At 39.6% G+C, this 22,007-nt stretch overlaps 1 protein-coding gene across 1 annotated transcript; it reads left to right on the top strand.

Annotated features, from left to right (window-relative positions):
• The first annotated feature begins 4,941 nt into the window (after positions 1-4,941).
• Positions 4,942-21,189, top strand: LOC139731655 (extracellular serine proteinase-like). Its single transcript, XM_071642546.1, has 11 exons — positions 4,942-5,052; positions 5,916-6,032; positions 7,394-7,630; positions 11,113-11,254; positions 11,988-12,172; positions 12,857-13,028; positions 13,730-13,933; positions 14,544-14,725; positions 16,228-16,396; positions 18,543-18,724; positions 21,028-21,189. The coding sequence occupies exons 1-11, from the start codon at positions 4,942-4,944 to the stop codon at positions 21,187-21,189; spliced, it is 1,863 nt and encodes a 620-aa protein (XP_071498647.1).
• The last annotated feature ends 818 nt before the right edge of the window (positions 21,190-22,007 follow it).

Here is a 22,007-nt window from a genome sequence, read left to right on the forward strand (position 1 = left end):
CAGTTACACGTCAGGCACACCATTTAAACCAATTAACGCACGTAAATGTGGATTTTAACCTTTGTAGTGATTTTTTTCTTTTTATCTCTCGTGTAGGAATAATTGCATTCCCTAATCTAAATGGAGAATTGTTAAGGCTGTCATTAACTTTAAAAGAGTAAACCAACGTCGTTGTTAGTGTCAATAATGGAAAGAAGGAGACTAAGAAGTTCTAAAACACTATAGTATACAATTATTATTAATGACCCCCTTCTAAAATCACTCCCTCCCTAACAGCTGGTTACAATTTTATCAAATATTTACCAGTACCGTTACGGATTCTACTGTTCTACGCAGTCGATGTTTTACGCAGCTGCAGGCCTTTCGGTAATGGAAAAGCGCGGTGACTGCCATTCATTGCGGCCATGTGTGTTACCGTTCCCGTGCCGGGTGAAACCCCGGTCACACAACGCTTTACGGCTTAATCACGGCCAAAACACGTCAAAAAGTGGTCTCCCGGGAAGCAGACGATGTTGCTCACGTTGATGTCGAGTTTAAGACGAGCTACGGTCGATTTATAGACGTGGCAGGACGCGGGGGAAAATCTGAACGGTGTCAGACGCGGTAAAAAGTTTTGAACTGCTCAAAATTTTATTCCGCGGACAACCACGGGTGGCACACGTGGTAAAGACGTGCAACACACACACGTGAAACACATGTGATAATCCATGTTCCGGCAGTGATTAAAACTTGGGAAGACGCGGTAAAGACGCGAAAGTTTAGCGGTCTGTCACGGGCAGAGCACGGTCATCTGACGCGTGTTACGCGTTGGTATCACGGGAAATAGCGTAGGTTCCTATGTTTAGCGGCTTATTGCTGACAAATGGATTTTTCCGCGTACACACTCGTGGCTGGACGTGGTTAGCCGTGCTTTCTAGGCAGTGCTTCAGCAGTGGAACAGCCGCCAACGGCCATACCCCGTACAAAGCACGGCCAAACCAAAATTGACCAAAAAACTACCACTTACGACCACGTCCACCAGATTTTCATAACGTATTGTACGTGATTTGGACGTGGAGTGCTGTGTGACCGGGGCCCTGTTTCATAAAGCTGTTCGTAAAGTTACGAACAACTTACGAGCGATTGGTGATCAGTTCTGATGTGCTATACTTATCAGAATTTCCATAATCCAGCACAAGAACTGATCAGCAGTCGCTCGTAAGTCACTCGTAACTTTACGAGCAGCTTTATGAAACACCCCCCGGGGCTTTATACGAAGTGGCGAATAGGCACATTTCGCCGCCTCGCAAGGCCACAAATCGCAAGATTTGGGCCATTTTGAACGTTCCACTACTATATACTGGAATTACGGTTTTCGTGATTTTTGCGACCTGATATTTTTGTGATAGATAGGGTGTCGGTGATATGGACATTAAAGAACTTGAAAAAAATGAAATTTGAAAAATCGACCAAAATTCGGAAATTGGAACATTCCGTTCGTACAGACGACGACAATTGATTTTTCATTTTACCTGTTTGCAGGTTTGTTTAGTTGTTTGTTTATTTGTTGGTTGGTTGGTTGGTTGGTTGGTTGGTTGGTTGGTTGGTTGGTTGGTTTTGGTTGGTTGGTTTGATTGGTTGATTGATTGATTGATTGGTTGATTGATTGATTCATTCATTGATTGATTGATTCATTCTTTCATTCATTCGTTTAGCATGTTGTGAAATCGTGATAATTTGACCCGGTAAAGTACTTGCACTCTAACGTTTAACATTCGTCTTGAGACACACTAACACCGGTCGCACAGCACTCCACGTCTAAATCACGTACAAAAAGTTATGAAAATCTGGTGGACGTGGTCGAAATTTTTTGGTCAATTTTGGGTATGGCCGCTGGCAGCTGTTCTACTGCTGAACCACTGCCTAAGCATATCTAACCACGTCCAGCCACGTGTATGTACTCTGAAAAATCCATTCGTCAGTGATAAGCCGCTATTTCCCGTGATACCAACGCGTAACACGCGTCAGATGACTGTGCTCTGCCCGTGATAGACCGCTAAACCTTTCGCGTCTTACCGCGTCTCCCCAGGTTTTAATCACTGCCGGAACACGGATTATCACGTGTGTTTCACGTGTGTTGCACGTCTTTACCACGTGTGCCGCCCGTGGTTGTCCGTGGAATAAAATTTTGAGCAGTTCAAAACTTTTTACCGCGTCTGCGTCGTTCTGATTTTTCCCCGCGTCCTGCCACGTCTATAAATTGACCGTATAGCTCGTCTTAAACTAGACATCAACGCGAACAACATCGTCTGCTTCACGGGAGACCACTTTTTGACGTGTTTTGGCAGTGATTAAGCCGTAAAGCGCCATGTGACCGGGCTTTAAAACCGATGTATTTATCTGTTTTATCTCTCTTCCTTTCTCTCCATCTCCCTCTTCTTGTTCTCTCTGTATGTATACATATACATAATAGATTCTCTCCCCTTGCCACGTTATATTCTCTATCAAATATAAATCTCTCGTTGGATCATCTTCATGCACCTGTCATTCCTTTCTGACTATAAATCTATCGCTCTTTATAGAGGGTATGCTCTTCAGATACTGAATCAGTGAATGCCGACTGTATAAGCCTACAGTTCATGTTTCTACCCGATATTTGTGATTTGATATACGAAGATTGTGTCGTTTTACGAGGCACTTCTTTTATTTTCACGTCCGCCTTTTAGTACCTGTATCATTCCCCCCCCCCCCCAAAAAAAAAAAAAAAATATTGTGTTGTATTCCTCATTCATCTAATATATCTGCAGTACTTTTTTTTTTTTTTGGCGGGGGGGGGGGGGGTGGCTGTCATACTCAGACACAGTAGTTGGTAGTCACTATAGTATCCTTTTCTCTCCTCCACACAAACACAACATACACACACACAAACACACACACACACACACACACATACGCTCACAACAACATACCGGTCTTGATAGTAATTATCTTAAACTTTTGATCAAGTATCGTGCCTACCGTAGAAAGCAGTCAAAGGTGTACAATTTTAGGCACCATATGGATTCAAACAATCAGCGTTAACAGAGGAAACCACTGATCTCTCTCTGAAGTATCTGGATATCTCATAGGCCTATCGCTTTAAAGCTCCGCGCCGCCATCTTATATGTATCGCCCACTATACGTTTGTGTGTGGAGCTCTGTGCTAACAGTCTCTGCAGGCTGAGAAATGCGTGAAACCCCATAGAGGGTGCCTGATAACAGTAGCACGGCGGTTTCTATCGTTTGCACAGTGCTGTGAATTGGCAAATGAGATATCTAGATACTTCTTACAAAGGTCAATGGTTGGAACTGGCCAATGATTGACAATATTTACTCAACTCATCTGTGTCGTCAACGTTCAGAGCAATGATACCAATAGCCAGATTGTGCATTCAAGGAAGAAGCTGGAAGACAAGAAATGTGAGTACAGGAAAGAGATTCAAGTATTTGCATTTTTTTTTTCGTTGTTGTTTTTCAGTGAAATTTCATGTAAGGAGAGAAAGTCAAAATATCAATTCAGCGATACATCATCCATCATTTTTGGTAAGTTAGAGACCCTATCTCATGAATGCCAAATCTTGCTAAGAACCTCAGATCTTGATTTTGGTAAGTAGAGGGTACTCTCTAAAAAAAATCGAGTGAAAATATTCACTCTTAAAGGAGTGAATACAAAAAAGAGTGAATTTAGAGTGAAATTGGAGTGAATTTGGAGTGAAATTGTTCATTTTCACTCATTTTGGAGTGACCTCAGGGATCACTCCAAAATCTTCGAGTGATCCCTGAGGTCACTCCAAAATGAGTGAAAATGAACATTTTCACTCAAAATTCACTCCAATTTCACTCTAAATTCACTCTTTTTTGTACTCACTCCTTTAAGAGTGAATATTTTCACTCGATTTTTTTAGAGAGTATAGCTTTTTCATATCTCGACAGGGAAAAATTATGATGGGCTGTTTTGTACTTATCTGGGGTCTGGATTTCTTTCTTTTTCGTATACTTTGGTGCCATACGGAATTTCGAAGTTTGTTGCTGTTGTTTTGGTTGTTGGTAAAAAAAAAATAAATCTGACCCGACAGGCAGAAATAAGAAGATTTTTCAATAATTAGCCCATATCTTGATTGTATCTACATTCTGTAATTATCTTATTTGGACACTGTGCAATAATGTATTGAATGCTATGAATGAATGCAACCGTAGCCTCAGTGGGAGGGAGAGAGTAAATGCAGTTTTTTTATCATGTTAGGCGAACATACTGTATGTCTGATTATCATTTCTTCTTATAAAACTTATTAATGATATGCCTACGACATATCAATGTTCAGGATGGGAAATTAATGGACATTATATATTGCAAGTGACAGTGACTTTGATTCAGTATCTCCTCATGATGTCACTTAAAGATAAAATGAAATAATTCTGCTTCTAATAATTTTGCTTCTAATAATGTTGTTTGTTAGAAAAGGCAGGAAACGACTGACAAACTTGACCCATGAGGTGCAAACACGTCACGTTTTCCCTCGACGATCTTTTTTTTTGAAAAGTGAACATTTTCTTGTCATGCAAAGAGCAAATTAATTTGTTCTTGTTTCATTGATAAGATAATGATATCATTAACATCGATGATTGTAATATAGATAGTGATGGTCATGATGGTAATGAAAATGATGATAATAATGATAATAATAATGATAATAATATAACACCAATCACAATAATAAATCATTATTATTATTATTATTATCATTATTATTACTATTAGTATTATTATCCTTATTATCATCATTATTTAAGCATCATCATATTAATCATGTTTATTAATCTGTCAATCTATCTATTTATTCATTTATCTATCTATCTATCTATCTATCTATCTATCTATCTATCTATCTATCCCTGCATTCCTTCTGCCTCTATTATAGAATGATGAAGCAGATCCTGGTTGTACTCCTTCTCGTGGCTGCAGCCTCCGCCAAACCGGCACCACTCTTCAGCCAGAATGAACGAATCCCTGGTCGCTATATTGTCAAGCTAAAGGTAGGTGATATTCACAGATATTCATGGATATTCACAGATAGTCACCTGGGGAGCTTCAATATTAAGGTTTCAAGAAAACGGTCTGTACTTTATTCCAACGATTACGGTCGTCCCATCTCTCAGTTAAGCAGCTGGCCAACAAGGAATATAACTATGAAAGACATGATGTGTAATTGTTGTGTACAGCAATTACATATTAGCTACTGTTGCATCTCTTCACAAAATTTCAATTTTCAACTCTAAAACTTCCTCTTGGAAAGACTGAGAGGGAAAAAAAGAAAGGCAAAATGTTGAGATTTTGTTTCTGTCTTTTTCATCATTAAATGTATTATTCCTATTAATGCTTTCAAGCATGTTAACAATGATAACTGTGCTGTTATTGCTACATTGAGTTTTGTTTTGTTTTTTAATCATCATCATGATTATTAGTAGGCTTACAATATCATTATTACCATTAATTATAGATTATCATCTATTAACATAATTATTATCCTTATCATTATCAGTTTTACTACTGTTATTAATGACCATTAGAACTACAATATTTTATTCTTTGATGAGCTGGACACGAGGATATACTCATGTAATGAACGCTGAAAAGTCAGCGTTCCGCATGTTGACATGATATTCAAGAGCACTGAGGCTTAAGTAGTACACGTTGGAATTATATATATGTTGAAACTCCTTGTGTTTCCGACTTGATCTATTTTACAAAATCTTTATATCATAATATTCTAGCATTTGCTATTTACACCTAAGTTGCGAGTGTTTCTGTTGTTGTGTAATCTACGTCTGTGTTAGCTATATCTCCCCCATCTTTTTTCTTTATGATTATACTCCTTTTACTTACATCCCATCTTCAGCCCGGTTGGGACAGAGAGAAAATAATCTCCAATCTCCGAGACAGCGAAGTGTTTTACAAGTACAGGAAAGTGTTCTCCGGATTTGCTGCACAACTCTCCGATGAAATGCTCGATTTTGTAAGCATTTTTTTCTTTTCTAACATGTCTAATAGGTATCAATAAACCGGCTCATTCTCGGTTACTTCATTTGTATGGCGACACGACATGTTGCTCGTGCGACAAATTGCTGTGGTCATATTTTCGCCAAGGACATAGGGTCAGGATTAAGGTTGCGATAAGGTTTTAGGTTTAAAGTTTGATGTGAGGATTAGGATTAGGGTGCGGGTTATGTTTGTGGGTAGAAATTATGTTAGGCTTAGCGTGCAGATATTTCATGCCATAACTTGATCTCACATCATGATGTGATTAATAACACAAAGCAAATTGGTTCTAATTATACTATCAGCACGAGTAATGATGGAATATTAGTCCGATGCATAATGGACGTTCCATAACAAATATTTTGATATCACGAGACCATTACAGTGTCATTACCTCAAGAAAACACAGTTTGTCCTTGCCAGTTAAGTCCAATTAACAAAATTTCGAGACAATTATTTATCATCGTTGAGAGAGATAGAACAAATATGTAATTCAAAAGCAACTCTTGCTGTAATATCGACAGCAACGTTAACCTATGATCGTTGGACTCAAAGTCTTATCTTAGCAATGCCGTGGCTCCACCTATCCCATGAAATATGAGTGTAGCTGATAAGATCGGGATATCTCAGCTATATGGAAAAGCCGGTCTCACACTGGGTGGATAAAAACCTATTCGTATAACTATCAAGCAGTCATCATTATCATTATCACTGTCATAATCATTTAATTGTCGTTACTATTAATACTTTTATTATAAATATTATTGCTTTCATTAATAATATCAGAATTATTGTCATCATTAACTACCATCATCCTAATCATAAGCTTCATGGTTACTATAATCACTGCTATTTAAAGGTTAAAGTGATATAGGAGATAAGACCTTTGCCGACAAAACAAAAGGTACACTTATAATGCGGCAGACAGTATAGACAAGAAATGTGGCAAAGTGAGACGCGATAAGTCACATTATATAATCCATGGCTGTGTTTCATAAAGCTGTTGGTAAAGTTACACACTACATTACGAACGACTGGAATATGAAGAGCCAATAGGTGCGTCCATTTCCCCCTTACGTTTAAACAAAGTACAACTGTATGTCAACATTTATTTTCAATTTACATTGAGGCAAAAATGCACTTTCAATTATAAACGTGTGTTAACATTATTAAGTATAATCACTATGATCTAAAAAATAATGTCAACTTTAGCTATTGAAATTAACAATGATTAGGAAATCCACTTGGCTTGCTATACCAAAGTCGTTCGTAAAGTCGTGCTTAGTTTTACGAACAGCTTTGTGAAACGGGACCCATGTTTGTTTAAATGTGTTTAAGCTCCGAGGATCTGAAGCAGTTGAGTACATCGAGGAAGACGGGGTGGTGACGGCGGATTACATCCCGTCCTGGGGTCTCGACCGCGTCGACCAGATCAGCCTGCCCCTCGACGACAAGTACGAGCCCATCGGTAGCGGAAATAGGTCCAATGTCTACGTCATCGATACCGGGATCAACACCGAGCACGTGGACTTCGGTGGTCGAGCAAGCATCGGCTATGATGCTCTAGGGTCCGATGTAAGGAATTTTGTGTTTTGTTGTGTTTTTTTTATCAATGTTGGTCCAACTTTTCCCAAGACCATTTTTTATATGCATTGTTTTGCCTGATAAGGCTAACATCTTGCGATCAATTATGTCAGGTATGTCCTTGTGATATTATAGTCGATGTATGGTATTTAATAAGTCATGCATTCAATACAGTGTGAATAATACTTCATTTACTTATACTCCTATTTTACTCGGTGAATGCCAATTCAGGAATGTCTTTGCTAATTTATAGTACGTTGTATGCTGGCAATAAATTTTGTATGATATAGAATATCACTTTAGGCACGTGTAGAGAGGGAGCAGATAATGAGAGTGGTCGGGAGAGACAGGAATATAGAGAGGGAGAGGAGACACTATCTAGTGTCTTGAAAAAAAAAATGATACTCAGGAATGTGCAGGATCGTTATCCTTCTTTATTCTAATTTCCTATTCATTCTTATGTTTTTGAAGATTCATGCGGTCTTAATGCAGAGCGTGATTTATGTCCCATACCTGATTTAATGGAGATGTGTCTAGGACCCCGTTTACAGTGCGAGGCTCGGTCGCGGCCGAGCCGCGGCCGAGCCCACCTTCATTTCAGTGTAAACGCGCAAAAGGCCAAATGCGAGGCCAAAATTGGCCTCGCATTTGGCCACGCTCTGGGGGTGGTCTCGGCCGCGGCCGAGCTCGGCCTTTTCTCAGTGTAAACGCAAACTGGGCCAAAATGCGCGGCCAATTTTAGTCTGGCTTCAAACCCTCTGCCCGTACTATTTCGCTATTCAGGATATTAACCCCCTCAACGTCAAAAGCTAGTATAGTTTAAGGTGGCTTTGTCCTGCAAAGGATTTTTCCTTCGGCAAAGGCCTTTGCCCGAACGGAGACTTCGTCGCCACGGAATTCAGTTGGCAAAGGGTCTGAAAACCAGACAATACCAAATTGCGTTTGTTTACAAGCAGAGCGCCACTGCGACTAAATATTGAAAGGTTTGAATCAAAAGCGCGGCCGAGCCCGGCAGTGTAAACGGACAAAATTGCGGGGCCCGGCCTCGCAATTGAGGCTGGGCTCGGCCGCGGCTCGGCCCAGCCCCGCACTGTAAACGGGGTCTTATTCATTTATTTGCTGATTTGTTGATTCTGTCAAGGAGGTTCAAGAAAATGGAGTCACAACTGTCTTATTTCCTTTGAACCCATGTTTGACGCCGCCGTGCACTGGAAAATATTTGAAGCATGTGCCAAACTGGATCTGCCGCGCATATACAATTGACAATTGACAATTGCATAATCACCAGCCACTTTCTGAGGAAGATAATTATGTCTTTGTGATGGTAATTACATTTCGCCAACCCTGCTTATAACAGATGGGTGATAATGTCATAATGGTGAAGACACGGGGATGCGCGAATAAAAATTGCGCAAAAAATGATGAAATAAAAGTGGCAATTACTCTACTGGCAATGCCCGGCCGATAATCTGATATATTTATTAATAAAGAATTATACTTATAGATTATTCCATTTCAGTTTTATTTGTCGGAATTAAGTGGAAAAGTAATAAAACCGGCTTTCCAGGAGGGTACAGTTTTAAACACTTTGACATGATACAGCTCTGATTTACACTTTTGCACATATTTCTGGACATGATTGACATTTTTTGTTTTACATGCTTTATCCAAATGTGTTCCAAAATTCGCGCCACATTCGGGAGAAAAAATGAATAATGAAAAGCTTGGTAGGGAATGCTGTTTGAATACTTGGAATGCACTTCGTACCCTTCTCAAATCGTTCTTACACATTCCGAATGAATTAGCCCTTGAATGCTGCTCGAATGTACTTGGAACGCTGTAGGAATATCCAGAATGCTGTTAGAATGCGGTCAGAATTTTTAGAAAGCACTTCGAATGCCGCACGAGCGCGGTTCGCTTGCTGCCCGAAGTCTGACGGTCGGAAAGCGCTTCGAATGCAGTACAAACTCATTTCGAATGCGGTCAGAACGTTCCCGGAATGGCTACCAAATATACTTTGAATGTTCACGAATTCAAACAGAATGCAACCCGAAAAATTAGAACACACTTAGAATGTACTTAGAATGCAACACGAATGTCCCGTGTGTGTCAAGAATGCCGCTGGAATGGTCTCTGATAGCGTATAAAATGGTGATTTTCACCAGTCTCAACCCGATCATCCTTGGACCATGTTGCTTTGCTACAGATTGCTGTCCTAGCCTAACCCTAACTCTAATCTTTACTCTAACCTTTTCACTAACCAGTATCTAACTGGGGGTAATTGTATGAGCATTTGAGCATTTGAGATATTTTGGCTGAATTAGAGGTGCAATACCGTTCCGATTCTCCCTCAAATGAGGTCAGATTGTTTCAAATGCTGTTAGAATGCCGTAGGAATATTTAGAATGCAATCAGAGTCCAATTAGAATACCCTTCGAATGCAGATCGATATTTCTCCACTTCGAATGCTCGTCGAATGTTTTAAGCGTGGGTAAAACATTCGGGCTGGCCACAAAAATGGGCCCGAATGTTTGGAACGCACTCAGAATGTCGTCAGAATTTTTAGAATGCACTTCGAATATGCAGAAATGCAAGAAGAATTTTCATTCCAACGGCATTCCGGCTCATTCCGCCTCTAGTGTGACGGGGGTATCAATCAATTCCGGCTGGTTCTGCTTGATTCATGCTGATTCGGAATTAGTGTGACGGGGGTATAAAGTGAGATTTCATTTCATTCAATGAATGAACAAACAAAATAATTTTATAGCCAACATATGTCAACGCTCAAAATGAATCTTCAGACTACTCAGCAAGACGGCGGCATCAAACCCGGCATCAAAGGCACAAATGCACGTGTGGAATTCTTTTGTACATCATATAGAAAACTGACAACTGTTTGAATTATTACTGCCCGTTGGAACTCCACCTCTTAAACCTCCTTGATTCTATTCTGTGCCTTTGTCCTCATGTTCCAGGGTGAGTTGATACATAATAATATATCATTACACAAAGGGAGCCAAAGAGAGAGCACGGGAGAATTGGTAGAGATTCTTTTAGCAAGCCCTTAGGTTTGATTAATAATCAAACTCATGATTGGTATTACTATCATCTCATTTTGTTTCCTTTCCGGGGTTCTTTACATGAGGAAAAGAACTTTCAAGCAATAAAGTCCAGTCATCTGTACAACATGCTCTTTGTGATATCAAGTCCTGTAATTATCATAGTAAAATTATAACGATGACTTGTTAGTGCAGCTGTGCAGAATAGGTAAATGGCAAAAATTATGCAGACATCTTTGCGCTCGATTTATATAATTTGTTTGTTTGTTTGTTTGTTTGTTCACTCGTTTGTTTGGTTAATGAAGATTTCTCTCCTCGTGGTGGGAGAGGATACAGGAGGTCAATATAAGGCCATTATTTCCAATTTAAAACCCTCTATCACGTTGATATTTCCCTTCGTCTTTCCTTTTACAGGGACAGGACTGTAACGGCCACGGGACTCACTGCGCGGGAACGGTGGGCGGGACCGAGTTTGGTGTGGCAAAAGAAGTCAATCTCATTGCAGTTCGTGTCCTAAACTGCTTCGGTGGAGGAACGACATCTGGTATGATCGATGGTACGTATACGAAGTTTACGTTTTGTTTTCGGTTTTGGTGTTCATGTTGGTTTTGGTCTTTTATCTTTTGATCTGGCTCCAGTCCAGATCAGCCAACATGGAAAGGTCCAAATACGTTTGCAATATTTGATGATAATAATACACTGGATAATTTCAGATTGTTGTGGAGTCTGAGACCTTTAAAAACTAAAATTGATGAGAGCGGTCAAAGCATGTGAAATAAATGAATGAATATAAGCCAAATAAGGCAATAAAATCGTTTAGCTGTATGTTGGACAGCAGCCTCTTGTTCATGAAAGTATTAGTCGTAGAGAACACAATTTTAGATCATAAATGACTGTTTCGTTTACCTTGCGTTTACCAACAACAGCTAGGGCGCCCTCTGTTTTAATTCGAAGAAATACAAACTACAAAACCATCTGAACCCCGTTGTTTCGTATCTGCTTAAACTTGTTTGTCTGTTTCGATAAGTTAGGCAGTAGTCATGTTAAAACGGTGATGTTTATCCTCGATCATTGTCAATAGTCGCTAACCTTAGGATAAGTTCTATGGGGCGCCAAGTGTCGCACTGTCGATTTCGTTACGGAATCGGTCATTTCGTCACAAAATCTGTAATGATCATTAATTTCGTCTATTAAAGGTTAACCGTCTGAACGTAACTAGTTACAGAACACTACGCCAGTCAAAAGACACGTGTCATATTCATATAAATAGCATGATTTCTTTATCATAGGATGCGAGTGGGTGGCAAACAATCATGTCCACCCTGCCGTTGTCTCGATGTCGCTGGGCATTGCCGGCAGCCAAGCCATGGACGACGCCATCGACGCCATGTACGATGCCGGAGTGACCGTCGTAGTCAGCGCCGGCAACAACAACTTCGAGTCATGTCTTAAATCACCTGCGAGAGCCACTACTGTACGTCTTCTGGATACCAACTTAAGACAAATAATTGAATGAATGAATAGACAAATAGATAAATTGATTACTGAACAGCTGTTGGCCATATATCACTATACACAAACAAATAAATAGATATGAATTTATCAATAATCAATGGAACGAAAGAAACAAAAATAGGAAATAAATACAGGAATAAATGTTAATTAGTAAATATCAAATGCACAATATTCATAGACTGGAAGAAATCAATATCCTCGGAGCGTGCTTGGGAAGCAGATTCGTTTCCGACTGCAAAGTAATCAAGTGTCTAAAAGTTTACCTTGATATGACATGAAAGAGAACCTGAGATACAAGAAAATTTTAGTAGAAAAAAAAAGAAGAAGAAAACAAATGCTTAGCTCAGCGAAATGATAATGATGCATGAGGGATACCTTGGAAAATAAAGGTAATATGTGTTTTGTTGTATTTCTGGTCGCGGGTAGTGTTCTTTTTGTTTCATTCTATGACAATGTTTATGTTATTATTATTTCATGTGAGTTATATGTACTCACGATAGCGCGACTGAAATCCTTCGGGGTTGTAAGGAAAATCATCTAGACGAAAAGGAAATAATCCAAGTTTTGCCATAATAACACCGAGGGTATGATCCTCTTCTCTGTGGTGCTTCGTAAACGGCCCTATTTTTCTTCCACACAACAGTCGATTTCCGTGGGTGCTACCGACAGCGCGGACGTCCGCGCGAGCTTCTCCAACTACGGCGAATGCGTCGACATCTTTGCTCCTGGAGTATTGATCACCTCGGCCTGGATTGGCGGGACGGAGGAGTGGGACACGATCAGCGGGACGTCCATGGCTTGTCCTCACGTTGCTGGTAAGTACAGGCTCTGCTCATTGCTAAGAACGGCACAAGATCCGAAGGCGACACTATTTGCTTGAGGCTGGACAACAATTATTGCTCCAAGGTTGCAAAAGTGTAGGACTGCAGCTAGGAAGTACGACTGTATCTGTCAATAAGGATTCTACATAGTTCTGTCTATAAGTTGAGACAGCAGCTTTTTTACGTGTTTGTTCAGAGGAAAGTGAGTGATGTCTTTACCATTGTAGGGATAGCTTTGCGCAGCTAGGAAATTGTGTGTGAATAAAAGGAGTACTTCATCAAACACTTACAATACCACGACATGCAGACGAGTCACGTGGACACATACGCTCTACATAAGTGCTCTCGATTTCATTTTATTTATCTGTTATTTATTCATTTATTTATATATTTATTCATTCATTTATTTATATATTTATTCATTCATTTATTTATTTAGTCATTTATTTTTAGTAGTGCATTTGTAAATGGTATACATGTATTCTTGAGAGTAATCACTTGGCAAATAGTCACGGTGGTCAGAAGTATCCTACTTGATTGGTCGGCAATGGTCGGAAACTGGATGTCGACCAAAAATCTTCATGCGAAGTGAGTTTAGAGGTCGTAGAAAAATCGGCGCCCAGTCTTCGCTCATGTGTGGTCAGGACCTAAAGTTGGAAGACTAGTCTTTATGTGTGTTCGTTACTTTCCTATAGGAGCCGCCGCTATTCTGCGTGACCTGGATCCTACCCTGACTCCCGGCGAGGTCAAGGTACAACTCCAAGAGAGGGCCATAGAGGGCGCTGTCCAGGACGCCAAGGAAGGCTCGCCAAATCTGCTCCTCTATATTGGGCAGGGGACTGGGGGAGGTAGCGGGAATATTCCACCGACGCGGGACCCTGACGCTCTTCCCGATCCACGTAATTACACCAGTCTCTAGAATAAGTCCCATGGTATCTTTTGTTGGCAGTACACGCACTCTGATCAAGGCAGTGCTAATTATTGTTCTGTCCCTCTACATCGGAAGGTGTCGAAAGCAAGACGCTTTATCTTGTTATTGTTGTTGTTGTTGTTGTTGTTGTTGTTGTTGTTGTTGCTGTTGTTGTTGTTATTCCTCTCGATCATTTAGTTATGGTATCATCATTTTTTTTCGTGGTTTTTTTTTTCTAATTCTTCTTCCGTCGTAATTTTACTGCATTGATTTGCGAAACAAAGACACCAGATCCGAGACACTCCCCCCCCCCCCAAAAAAAAAAGTCATGATAATGGCTTGTCATTGTACATCATCGCATGACGCAGTTTGACCGAATAGACTTAATTCTCTATCAAATCGGAATTTGAATTTTTTGGTTTTCATTTTATAGTTTGGTTACTAAAGTATCTTATTGTAGTATTAGAAATAACAACAAAGTACATGTAACACGTACGTTCCGCATAAAGTCTAGCAAAGACCTGGAGAAAAAGTCAGATGTATAATTTTTTGAAATTGTTATGAGGCCTGGGCTTGTTCGCTTTTCTCCGTTATGGCAGTTTGCAACGTGGACTTCACCGACGGTTCTGGCCGGTTCTACAGCCCGGGGTATCCCCTTGGGTACGACAATAATTTGGATTGTGAATATCTCTTTACGACTACTCCCCCTAACGTTGTGGCGCTAACTTTCAACGACTTTGGGTTGGAAGCTCGGGCCGCCTGCGATTATGATTTTGTCTCCGTAAGTATGCTGTAATGTGGCTCCACGCTGTATCTCCGGTTTGTTTTTGTTTGTTTCATTTTAGCTCATTTGGTGTGGTAGTTATGGTTGTTGTATTTTTCTCTAATGGCGTCTGTACACATCCAAAGTTCGCATCATTACGGAGGACTAGCGTTCATTTTTCACTTTAGTATGTCTATACCAGTCCTGTGTGAGGAGAAAACACGAATGAAGTTGCACTCGTTGAGGTGATTGCCCCATGTTTGCATTATGATATTATACAGTGTAACTGCTTTTGTTTACTTACATTGTTTCTATAAGCATACCATTACTTATTATAATGACTGTGTACAGCGTGTTGACACACACTTGCATCATGACTTTAGTAAAACCTTCAAATTGCCGAGATTGGTTCCTCGGTCTTATGTTTTTTTTTTTTTTTTTTTTTTTTTTTTTTTTTTTTTTTTTTTTTTTTTTTTTTATGGGGCTGCTTGTTTTGTGTACAATATGCACATCAAGGAGGCATCGTGCATACACCTAATATTTAATCATTTAACGAATGTGTGACGAACGTCATCTTCATAAAAATAGTAAAAACAATTTTAGTTATATTGGTAATGTATTCACACACACGGCTGAATACCTTTACTCTTCTGCATAACGTAATGACAGATTAAAATACTGTATCATCGTAAATCGCAAGCCAGGTGGATACAAAACCGACGGATGTGACTGAAAATGATAGGATTTACCATTTCACGACATTTTATAAGTTGTATCGAACACATTTTCTTCTTTTTTTGGGGGGGGGGGAGGAGGCGGGAAGCAGTTATTCTATACAGGCTGTACTATGCAACAACAACAAAAAAACACCACCCCCCCCCCCCCCAAAAAAAAAAAAAAAAAAAAAAAAAAAAACCAAAAAAAAAACAAACAAACAAACAAACAACAAAACTAAACAAAACAAAACAAAAAACACGAGTTTTCTGATCATTTACATTTTAATCATTATTATTGACTTTTTTTTTGTTCTGTTCCCGCCTTGCATTCCACTGTTTATCGTCAATGATATTCTTCTTCTTTGTGTATCTTTTACTGCTTGTACCCCCTCTCAATCTCTTTCTTTGTCATGTTTGTCATCATCTTCCTCATTTTCTCATTCGTTTCTTCAACCCTCCTCAACATTATCCTCTCTCCCTTTCTATTTCCCCTTTTCTCTATTCCACTTTCTCCCTTTCTCAATCTCTCCCTCTCTCTCTTTCTCTATCCATTCTCTATTTCCGTCTCTATCTCTATCCTCTATCTCTATCTCTATCTCTATCTCTATCTCTATCTCTATCTCTATCTCTATCTCTATCTCTATCTCTATCTCTATCTCTATCTCTATCTCTATCTCTATCTCTATCTCTATCTCTATCTCTATCTCTATCTCTATCTCTATCTCTATCTCTATCTCTATCTCTATCTCTATCTCTATCTCTATCTCTTTTATCTCTATTTATATCTTCTTTCTTCCACAACAGATCTACGACGGCAACAGCACGTCCGCCTCCCTCATGGGCACTTGGTGTGGAACAAATAGTCCTGGTATTGTTCAGAGCACAGGCAGCAGCCTCTTCATGCGATTTGTGACGGACTTTTCTGTAAATGTTGTCGGCTTCTCCGTAAACTACGACATGTGGGAAGTGGGAAGTGAGTATAAATCCCCGTGCAAGACTTAAACGTATCCGGGCAATTACCCCCTCCCCCCCCCCCCCCGGCAATTACCCCCGGCTAAATTCTGGTTAATCGTAAGGTTAGAGTAAAGATTATGGTTAGGTTTAGGGTTAGGAGTTTGGGTTAGGGTTACGATTAGGTTCAGGATTAGGATTAGAGCCATGGAGAGGGTCCGGGCTAATTGCCCAGGGGGTAATTGCCCTAGACCCGACTTATAATGATACCAGGTCTGCCAACACTCCCACATCCAAATCAGGGAGATTCCACACAGCAATCAGGGAGATATCTGTGTGTTACATGCATTTCAATGGGCAAAAATAATACCCAAATCAGGGAGACGTTAATATTCTCTTATTCACACATGAACAGACTACTTTGACATTTTCAGGGAGACTCCTGTAGAATCAGGGAGACTTGGCAGCGCTGTGATACATGTACAATTGCAGATACTCGCAAGAGATTGGTCCCACCAAGAGGGTTCTAGAGAATGGAGTCACAACCGTCTTATTTCCTTTGCTAGATGTTCGAAGCCGCCGCTCAAAAATATTTGAAGCATGTGCCAAACAGGATCTGCCGCGCAGATAGGAAGACAATTGACTTGTGTCTCATTGCATAATCACTAGCCACTTTCAAAGGAAAATATTTCTTTGTGATGGTAATTACTTTTCGCTTTCCCTTCTTATAAAAGGTATAGTGGTACAGACATGAGGATGCGCGAATAGAAATTGAGCAAAAAATGCTGAAATAAAGATGAAAAATACTCCGCTGGTCACACCTGGTCACTAATCTGATATATCTATCAATAAAGAATTATACTTGAGATTATTCCATATTAGTTTTATATGTGGAAACTAAGCGGAAAAGTGATAAAACCAGCTCTCCAGGATGGTACAGTTTTAAACATTTTCACATGATACAGCTCTGATTTACACTTTTGCGCAAATTTCTGGACGGAATTGTCTTTTGTTTTTAATACATGCTTTATCATTAATTGAAATTTCATTTCATTTAATAAAGAGATAAGCAAAATATGGCCAACATTATGATAACGTTCAAAATTAATCTTCAGAATGCTCAGCAAGACGGCAGCAAGGAACATCGATCATCAAAGGCACAAGTGCACCTGTGGAATTCCTTTGTACACCAATAGAAATCAGACAACTGTTTGATTAATTACAGCCAGTTGGAGCTCCATGTATAAACCTCCGTGGTCCCACAAACAGTTCCAGATTGAATGTCATGTGATGCCGCTTAAGGCAGATGTAAAATAATTGAGTATACTTATTTGAAAAGTTTGATCTCGGAACGAATCAAGCGCCATATTCAAACATTTTAAACCCATCATCACAGAGAGCAAAATGAGATGAACCTTTCCAGTGATGCCTCACTAGTCTCGTAACAAGGAATATTCTTGAAGTTATAATTAAGATATCCCCTGTTTTCTCATTATTTGCTTTCTGTTTAGCAGCTTTAATCGCAAATATCTGAAACCAACACGAATGGAATTACATTGTACAATTTGAACTTCGTTTTTACGATCAAACTCTTTATTTTCAGTTGTATGTATAATAAAAGTAGACCTAAATATACATAGAACATAAATGCTGACCAAATTTATCAAAATCGCAATGACAACATTTGTGCTAAAAATAAAACGCTATTACTAATACTTAAAATAGAGATAATGATAATAACTTCAGGATAAAGAGTAGATGAATATTACATGTATTATGCAGCAGCTTGTATTATGTTGAGAAATAATGAACACCTGTTAATGTACTGACACAAAATGTCGGCATGCTATACATTATTGATGAGGTTTTTTTTTTCTCTCTCTTCTAAAAAGTTTTAAATATACACATAGTCTTGAATACGAACCCTACCCCTTAACAATTCCATTGCAAGTTTAATATATCTCTGAGTACAATACGTTGACTTTCACAAATAAATAAAATTCATTCTCCGCTCTGCACATTTCATGTCCTTCAGTTAGTTCAAAGGAAATAAAAAACAAAACACAAAAACCTACACACAAGCAAGTATAGGCGACAGAAAAGCAACACAAACAAACCTCTTCGGGGTTATCGTATCAATAATTGTTTTTGTTCATGTTCGTTATTAGATTGTGGCAGCGCTTTCACCAGCGAACGAGGGTACTTCATGTCACCGGAGTACCCCTCCAAATACGAGAACAACTATGACTGCTCCTCCACCATAACCACGACCCCGGGAACAGAAATAACGATCAGTTTTCTCTCCATGGATCTCGAACGGCACACTGACTGCGAGTACGACTACGTCGAGGTAAAAAAAAAAAAAAAAAAATCTTAATAATAATATATATGTATATATATATATATATATATATATATATATATATATAAAAGCAAAACAAAACAAACACATAAACAAAATCATACGTCTAGAGCACTCTCCTTCGTTGTTAGCTCAATAGATCGCGAATGTTTGTAAGTCTACAATGTTACTTTACACGAATGTGTACAGAAGTATTGATGTATGGTTAAAATACACCAGACCTTGAATAAGTATAATCCCCTTTACACGACGTATCACGTCTCGGAAAAAAAAAATGACGACAAAAGAGAGAAAAAACAAAACACCAAACCATTTCATCTCGGTTACCATTTTCCAAGAACGACTACACATTAGACTGCTTTTTTATGTTGTAGCTTAACTTTTGTGCTCATTTCTTTATCACTGCTTATCTTTTGTTTGTTTGATTGTTTGTTTTCTGTTTAACTGATTCATATATATATATATATATATATAATATATATATATATATATATATATATATATATATATATATATATATATATCCGTTTGGTATATATCCGTCGGGAATATGTAGTTTGTTGAGGATTGAAAAGTGCTCAATGCTGTAAAGCAGAGCATATTAAGCGTATCCACCTGTGTTTTGGTGCCTTGTCTGCTACCGGCGGTTTCACGCTGTCGCGATCCTCAGGCAGACTGACAAAGTGGTGTGTTTCTGTGCTCATGTGGCGCGGTGGATCAGTTTGACGCATAGATGATTTTTCTTTTCTGGTGTCTGCATTTGGATATAAGCTCGGACCTTTTATTGAGTGCGTTTTTGTTTCGGATGATGATGGCCTTCTCATCGAGGCAGAGGTTGCACAGGCCACTCCTTCTTAGAGTTAAGTTTGACTTCTTTTGGATGTCCCATGTCAGTGTGAACTTTACGCGTTTTTCTTTCAGGCTCCAGATGTATTTTGAGAGTTGGGTTTCGTTTTTTGTCACGGTATTTCTCATTCTGGATGGATTTAACATGATTCCTATATCTGTCTTTGAAGGTACCCCCCGCCAGCCCGTACTAGCACCTTTCCTCGTTGTCATGCTTGACGGTTCGGTTGCCTTATACACAAGAGCCGTTTCCATGCATCTTCCTCTCAACGGGCATTGATCTTTTTCGCGGCAGTTGCATTTGGGTTTGGGTTCGGTGTCACGTGACTTGGATTGTTTGATAACTCTTTGGTTGTGGGATTTTATGACTGCATCCATGTTTTTCATGCAGCTGTAGCTCACTTTTACCGTATTCTTATTGAATATTGGGTTCAGCTTGTGCCCTTTGGGAAAGTGTTTGTTGATGAGCTTCAGAAATCTACCCCCCCCCCCCCCACGTTTGTCTTGGTCGCTGCATTGTAAGGTGGGTTGAACCATGTGATATTCCTGCTCCTGTTTTTCCTTTTTCTTCTCTTTCCCTCTTCACTCGTTTTGGAGTACTTGATGTTTTTCTCGTAGCCGCTTTTTGTCAGGGCTTCGTTGTACAGTGGAGCTGCTGCGACTGCAGCTGCGTTGTGGAATATGTCTTCGTTTGAAGACAATGTCGATATGCGCTTTTCAACTGCTAAGGGTATTTGTGTTAGTGTAGGGGGCGGGTGGTTGGAGTCCCTATTGACTCTTGTACGGTTGGAAGGTGCCAGTGTCTAGGTTAAATGTGACATCTAGGTAGTCGTCACTAGCTCGATCGATCATTGGAGACACGCCCCGCAAAGGAACTACACCGCTGAATTATGACACGGATGAAATGTCTAAAACCAGGGGCGGATCCAGGGAGGACTGCAACCGGCGCACGCCCCCCCCCCCTTTATTTTTTTAAAACAAAAGAAATAAAAAGAAAAAATGGGGGAGGGGTGCGTGCGCACCCCTTTAATTTCGTAAACGCGCCCCCTCTTTACGGAATTTCTGGATCCGCCCCTGCTAAAACTGTAACTGTAATGGTGGTCCATTATCTAATGACCCAGGCGTACGATGCAAATTTTGGTTCGTTGCATGATCAACATCAGTTTCAGTACGTTCAGTAAAATTCTCAAGGTTTGCTGACAATCTCATCAAGACTGACACAGGACAACACAAACAAACAAACAAAAAACATCACTTTCGAAGACAATGCCTCATCTGCTGCTGTTTTTCGTTTTCTGTCATTAAATCACAGAGAAGTACACGTATCAAAAAGGACAATGTAAATCTTTATAGTTGATAAATATACGAAATCCGAGTAGGTGACCTACAGCTATGCCGTTTAAAATCATTTTCACAATCTCCCTTTTCAAACCATTCATCTGCAGATCCACAATGGGGATTCTACGTTTGCAACTTCTCTCGGTAAGGTATGCGGGGACGTGATCCCCGAGCCCATAACTTCTACCGGAAACGCCATGACCGTTCACTTCCACACTGACAGCTCAGTGACCAGAACGGGATTTAGAGCGTCCTACACGGCAGAGTAGAACACATTGTACATCGTACCCCATAGTGGGCGCAGCGAAGACACTCGCTGGTATGGTAGTTAGTTTACTACGTTTCAGTCCGTATGACAAAAAAAAAAAGAGAGAAAAGAAATGCTTTCCAGATTTTTCTTCCTCCTTTCTCCTCTGCTGTTGAGATTATAATCATGACAATTTTTAAAGTAAGAGCCAGTAGTACAGACCTATTGTAAGGTTGATGGGTTTATTATAGGATGATATTGTGCCCAGTTCACAGGTTTCAACGACTTAAAGTTAAACCCTTTGTGTGTCAGAGACTTTAGGCAGTGCGTCTGTGAAGTTTTCGGTTTTGGAACTCAATGCACATGTCGAAGATATCGCTTTTTTTCTGACATACCAATACGAATGTGATAATTTTGTCTGATATTATACTGTGCATTCATTGTACCTATCATACTCTATCTCACAGTGTGCCGAATGATGCATGACAATACCACAATTTTTAAATCGAATTTGAAAAAAAAAAACCCTAACTTGGATCTTCTCTACTTTTTTGCATAAATAATTTCTATTATACACTGTCTTGTGTGAGTGCTGCAGAATTCCATATACCCTGACATTGATCGAGTCTTCTCTGAGCTAAAACCATTTTTTATGGTGTGCAAAGTTGTTCGCTTGTTTGTATGTTTTTTACTTGGACAATAGATAAATATTTTCTGTTTTTTTCTCTTTTTTTCCGTTCCTGCGCTTTAAAGGGGAAATCCAGTCCAAAAATAAGTTGGTCTGAAAGGAAAGAGTAAAATATTACGAGTTCAATGGTAAAACTTTGATCAGAATCGGGT

The sequence above is a fragment of the Diadema antillarum genome, unplaced genomic scaffold (genome assembly GCF_040938485.1).
Source record: "Diadema antillarum isolate AM-2024a unplaced genomic scaffold, OU_Dant_1.0 seq00000382_RagTag, whole genome shotgun sequence".
In the NCBI taxonomy this organism is placed as follows: Eukaryota; Metazoa; Echinodermata; class Echinoidea; order Diadematoida; family Diadematidae; genus Diadema; species Diadema antillarum.